General features: G+C 43.8%; 1 protein-coding gene across 2 annotated transcripts; it reads left to right on the forward strand.

Annotated features, from left to right (window-relative positions):
- Window positions 1-3,419: 3,419 nt before the first annotated feature.
- On the forward strand, window positions 3,420-4,841 carry LOC117580049. Of its 2 annotated transcripts, none has more exons than XM_034266287.1 (2): window positions 3,420-4,049; window positions 4,113-4,841. In XM_034266287.1, exons 1-2 carry the CDS (start codon window positions 3,605-3,607, stop codon window positions 4,280-4,282), a joined length of 615 nt encoding a protein of 204 aa, XP_034122178.1. In that variant the 5' UTR covers window positions 3,420-3,604; the 3' UTR covers window positions 4,283-4,841. The 2 variants fall into 2 exon arrangements, with proteins under 2 accessions (XP_034122178.1, XP_034122179.1); XM_034266288.1 differs by having other exon boundaries at window positions 3,420-4,045; window positions 4,113-4,217.
- The last annotated feature ends 1,311 nt before the right edge of the window (window positions 4,842-6,152 follow it).

Below are 6,152 nucleotides of genomic sequence, written 5' to 3' on the forward strand. Positions count from 1 at the left end.
AAAGTTGTGTTCTCCCCTACCCAAGGCGGGACAGAACACAGAGTCCGTGGTACGTACCAGCGATAAGGACTCCAAAGTGGGTGTTGCTGGCAAGGAGCAGACTGCTGCTGCTGCCACTTCGAACCAAACCCATTGACGCCTTCGCCTTCGCCTTCGCTTTGGCTGCCTTCTACGCCTTCTCCTTATCAGCGCGCCTTTGCCTACGTCGCTCCAACGTCGTCGCCGCTTGTCGTCGCAGCGACACTTTGCTGGGGCGGAGATAACATTCCGAGGGACACAGAGACTCTGGCGACACTTAGCATGTCGGCAGCAGCTTCCTTTGGGTGTCGCGCAGAGTCGATAAATTAACGGCTGCATCTTCATTTTGGGCTTGGGGTTTGGATCCAGGGAGTGCATTAATACCCAGTGAAAGGTTGAGCTTAAGCGAATAACAATGGAACAGGAAAGGAACAGGATCTCCCAGTTCCAGTCCCTTGCCACTTTGCTGAGTCATTAGAATCCGCAGCTGCGACTACACCGGCGGCTCAAATCCAATTACAGTGCAGAATCAACTGGCTGTGGCACACACAGATAGATGGGGCTTTGGCCGGGCTGGGGGAGATCCTAAAACCAGTCCCCCCCAATGGAGGTTTGATCTGCAATTTGGGCTCCATGGCTACGGACCCGCTGGCGAGCATTGTCCACTCCGTGGGCTCTTTTGCTTTATTATAGCCAACGCTTATACAGATTAGAATAAATCAACTTGTCCCCTCCCCGCTCAGCGCCCATTCCGGACTGACTCTCTGCCAGTTGCCTGGGTTGCCTCTGCCTCTCGCGCTCTCTGCCTGGTGCTCTCGTTTCGGTTGTCCAGCGATCAGCCAAACGCTACCGGCAACAACATGGCCTGCCTGTGCCTAGGCCTATGTCCATGCCCCTCCATGTGCTGCAGCTGCAACAGCAACTGTGGGGCCAACCTATTCTCGAGATAGTTGGGCGCGAGTTCCCCCCATTAAGTGCGCTCAAAACCAAAAGGATGTTCTGCGTAGATAAGCAGGCAAATAAGTTGGCTTTTGCAGGCAAAAAAGGGAATTAATAATGCAGAAATGATGGTCTCCGGCGGGAATCGGAAATGCAAACTGCAAAAACAAAGGGGAAGCCAGGCAAAAGCAACATCTAACTGATCAGAAATGGGTTTGGGGCTGACGCGTTGTCTTTAGAGGAAGTTGCATGTGGGAATTGCTCACAGGAAAGGGTTTTACGACCTTTACAGAAGGTTTATCCATAGACATTTGACTGTGTTTAATATTATTTACACTAATTAAGAGTTGATTTGGTAGTCTAAAGTCTGATTTAAAGTCTGCTTCTGCTTGCGTAACTTACTTCAAGGAAATGCCATGTGGAACAGTCCTGCTTCGCTTTCTCCTTCCTTTCTAAAACAAACAAACAATCAATGAAAAATCCAGGCTTATACCAAGCTCAGCTTACATTCTGCGCATTTTCCACTCTCTTCTGTTAATCCAATCACAGTTCCTGCAGTGACTTATACGAACCCATAAACTGCTTTGCTGAAACATAAACTTCAACACTTTGGCAGTGATGTTGCCCCGTTCTCGAAGCGAGGCAAATCTTACAAATTAAACGCATTCAAGTGCAAGATCGAGGAATTTTGATTGGGTCAAACGGAGTCAGAGTCAGAGGCGCGCGGTAGCTGAAAAATGCCATAACAAAATGTGTCAAGTGCCAGACATAAATGCCTAAGTAAGAGCGAGTCCGAGCCAGGGATCGGTCCAACGTCTTCTTGGCCAGCGGGGCCTTGCGGCCTTTTTGCTGTTTGCTTTTGCCATTCGACATGCGGCGGTGCCGGTCGCGTTCTCGTTTGCCGGGTTTTGCCAGGTTTTGCCAGGTTTTGCCAGGTTTTGCCTGTTAGCAATGCCGCGGCAGTGGATCGTCTTCGAAACAATAAATTTTCGGTGCGTCAGTTTTTTGTAGGGGATCGCCAGAGGATCGTTGTGCCCTTCGCCTTTGAGGTTCTGTAAGCTTTTTCCAATTAAAAATGCACAATTGGCCGGCCTGGCTCCTCCGCTTCCACAATCGACTTGGCGACTTGTACTTATTTGTAAGTTGCACGCATGGCTCCAAGTCCAATTCCAAGTCCACGTCCAATTCCAGCTTCAGCTTCGATTCGTTGGCTGTCTGCCTACGCAGCGGAGTGGCCTGGCCTGGCCTCCTTCTTTGTCGACTGTTTTCATTAATTTACATAAAAATATCTTAATTGCGAGATGAGTTTTTTTTTTTGTGCTTATCAATGCCATGTCATGTAGCCGACGCCATCAGCCTGGAGCACTCCACCTCGGCCTCTGCCCCTGTCTCTGCCTGACAAATTTGTGCAGATCGCCATCGCTGTGCCTGCGTTCCACATGGCATCCACAAGACACATGTTTTGCGACACTTGCGGCCATTGCCTGGGCCTGATTCTCCATTGATTCCTTTGTCCCATGCATAATCGCTGATAAAGGCTGCTTTCGGGGCTGCAAAAATGATTTGTTGATAATTAATGCAGTTGGGGGCAACCGAACTCGTTTGCCGCATGCCTCAAAAGAACAGCAGCCAGCACAGCAATTTGTGCAACGTTTTTGTGTCGGTTTTGTTGTTGTTGTTGTTCTTGTTGCTGTTGCAATCAGGCCTTAAAGGCAATCAACGCACAGTAATTCATGCCGCCTGACAGGCCCCAACAACAGCTTCAGCTCCAGCTACAGTCGCATCTCCACAGCTTGAACTCCAGATGCTCCGACCCACAAATAAAGCAAAAGAAAACGGTTTCCTAGTTGTGGCAAGCGTCACGCAGCTAATTGTCAGCCACGAACGGGGTGCGGGGTGTGCAACATGATCGCAATTAATGCGACCAGAGCTAGTCGCCTGCTTAATCACGGTCACTTGATCAATTTGGCACGCAACGCAGGAGCCACAGCCGCAGGAGAGACAGGGAGCGTGACAGAGGGGTGGAGCGGTGTCCAGGAGCTTACCAAAAGGGGGCCACTCGGTAAGAATGCTGCAAACACTGGCACCATTCTAATGCAGATCAGAGAAAGTTGTGGGAATTTCTAATTAAATTTAAAACAAATTTAATGCGCTTTTTCTATCTAATTTCTATCGATTACTAACGATCGGTCATCGAATGAAATGTCAACCGGCAGGGGCATTGTTTTGGTATTTTTATTGCTTGCCAGCCCTGGCATACAAAACCGTTATGTTGCGCTGCGCTACTTTTGTGACGTCACAAGGGCAAATATCGCAATATTTCGTGGGTAAGGTGGGATTTTTAAAATTGATTTGCGATTATTTTAAGGATCAGAATCAGAATGTTATGGCAGGGCATAGACATTCGAATGGGATCTAACTTTCAATCAAAACATATATTTTTCTGTTGTGAATATAAATATTTAAACAAATGAAATTCTTTTCACACAAAGCAATTTGAGAGGCTGAATACCTTGACCAAAACAGACCTTAACAACACTTAAGCCCAGCTCTAGGTTATGCGTTAGGCCACACTGCCACTAGATGAACGAGCTTCCCGGTTTTTTGTTTATACCCAACCTCGCTGCCTGTTTTCTGTTTTACCAAAATGCAAGTAGAATCCGCAAAGTTTGAGCTCAGGCAAATGTGCCTAGATATATGTACGATGGCAGGGACCTGGCTCCAATACATAAAGAGGGGGCGCGAAACAATGAGCCACTTTTCGGGCGGACGGTTGCACATTTTATATTTGGAGAATCGTTTAACCAATATTTCGAATGAGCGTCTCCTTCGAGCGGCGGACAGAGAGATTCGCACAAATTACGATAGACTATCCTATCCGATTGCCGCAATGAAAACCTATCTGGAACAACTGCGCAAGGTACGGGATAGCATCTGTAAGTTTTTGAGCCGCACGCGCATGTTTATGGATGATGAAATCGTTGAGAAGTACGACGTAACCCCGACATTGAGAACGCCGCAAGTTCTGGAGATCCTGGAGTTCCTGAGCTCACGCTACGATGCAGAGTGGGAGGTCAAAGAGATGGTGGTCAGTGAGTAGCAGTGGACCTCGCCGCTTTAGTGCAACTTTTCACTTCTTACCTTGCATTTTTCAGTGTCGTTGGAGGACGTTGACAGCGCCTACGAAATTGAAGTTCTCGTGAAGGCCTGGGGCGACTGTCGCCATGCAAACGGCGAGGAGTTTGTTCAAAAATTGTCGGCATTCCTCAGTGCATTGTGGAACGGTATTCTTCCTGACCAAAAACCAATTCAGTGGATATTTTAACCCAAGTTTCTGAAACTGAAAAACTGAAACTACAGCCAAACTGAGAGATAAACTCTAATGAATAACGAGTTAAAAGTCATTTATTATTAAGCTAAAAGAACCACAAACTCAATCGCTATATAAGATATGAGATATGAGATGTTGGAAATATATGAATGTGGAGGCATTCAAACTCAGGGATTGCTATGCACCAGCCAGATGTTGGGAGCATGTTTAGATGTAATATTACACAATAAATTGAAGTGCATAAAGCATGCATCTCACACAACCCAAGCGACTGGCGACTACCTAATTTTGTATCTAAAAAAACAGACCAGAAGGCAACATTTCCAGAACGTTCCTGACGTTTCGAAGACTGCAAGCGGCGCGGGACTAGCCATCGAATGATCAAAATTCTTTCCACCCACTGGAACATCCCAGCTTCACCTTGTTGCTGAAACACGGAGCACCTCCACCATCTAATTATGTGGACAAGAAACGATTTTGTTTTGTTTGAATTTGATGTTAGTTTTTATTTTGAAAAATGTTCTTGTTTTTAGTTTTCTTTTTTTTTTTTGTATTTTTTTGTTTGGTATCATTGCCTGTAAAAGGAATTACAAACAATCAGTTGTTCTCTTTCGTCATCTTAAAAATCTTGACCCACTTTTTGACCTTTTTGCTATGCATATGTACTCACATATGTACTATGTATGTATACATTATGTATCTGCGGTTTGGTATTTACTCTGGATTTGGTGGCAAAACAAAACTTAATTGTAATTGCACTACAACAACATTTTGTTTTCTGCCCATTACATATATATATATAAAGTGTACTTGTATGTATATATAGATGTATGTATATAATATGCAATTCTGTAGCTAGATTTTTTCATTCCGATCCTAATGTATGTAGGTGTTGTGTGTGTGTGTACATAGTGTGTGTGTGTGTGTGTGTGTGTGGTTGTGTGTGGCGCCCGTTATTCTATCTTATTTGTTTTAGAAACAATTGCATCTTCGGGGTTGTTTTTGGTTTCATATATCATTCCAGCAAAAACCACCTTGACCGACCATCTTTTAGGCGCTCCAACTAAGTTCACTTAATAATTGAATACTTTTAGGCTAGTAAATGGTTTTCATCTCCTGTCCCCTTCCAACGCATAATGCACTTAGTATTTGTTCGAATCATCCTCCGCCATGCTCCCGATTTATTCTTTAGTTCTCAAGCCCTTAACTAACTTTACAATGAACATTTCGTGTATATAACTTTTTTGTTTCTGTTTTTTTGTTTTATTTGTTTTTGGTTGTTGTCTGCTAGTCCTAAATCGCGCGGACATTAATTGCTTTTTACTCATGTAGTTTTGGTTTTTGTTTTTTGTCGTTTTAGGGCTAATATCTTTTAATTTTAGAAAATGTTCAACTCGTAAATTGAGTTTGCTTATTAAAAAATCTGTTCCCACCATGTTTTTTTTTTGGTTTTTAATCATTTATATGTATATATATTTTATTCAAGTGTTTTTTCATTTTTCTTTTTCTTTGCTATGAATGCTTGTTGTCAATTGTTGCGGGTTTCTTCTCTTTCCATCCTTGAATATATTTATATTCTATATATGTTTTATCTCTATTTTGTTTTGTTTTTTTGGTTGTGCTTTACACCTTATTATTGCTATTAATTATTTGCTCTTTATTGGCGCCCCCGGCGTATGCCAAGCCGGGGAAATGAACGAGATTTTGTTTTGGTTTTTCTTGTTTTTTTTTTTTGGCGGCAACTCAACTGAAACCTTAGCTAGGAAAAAACTCTTCAAGCGCAATCATATCAATCAATGATTGCTTAAGCGTTTTCATATATACAGCAGCGTGTGATTCATTTCGGGAATGGGATTGGAAATGG

Source organism: Drosophila guanche, unplaced genomic scaffold, assembly GCF_900245975.1.
Source record: "Drosophila guanche unplaced genomic scaffold, DGUA_6, whole genome shotgun sequence".
NCBI lineage: Eukaryota > Metazoa > Arthropoda > Insecta > Diptera > Drosophilidae > Drosophila > Drosophila guanche.

What these genes read in the sequence shown, in the direction of transcription:
- LOC117580049 (XM_034266287.1), top strand. Translation starts at nt 3,605, where the DNA reads ATGCAAGTAGAATCCGCAAAGTTTGAGCTCAGGCAAATGTGCCTAGAT. An exon ending in GGTCAAAGAGATGGTGGTCA is followed by an intron (nt 4,050 to 4,112) that starts GTGAGTAGCAGT and finishes TGCATTTTTCAG; the next exon opens with TGTCGTTGGAGGACGTTGAC.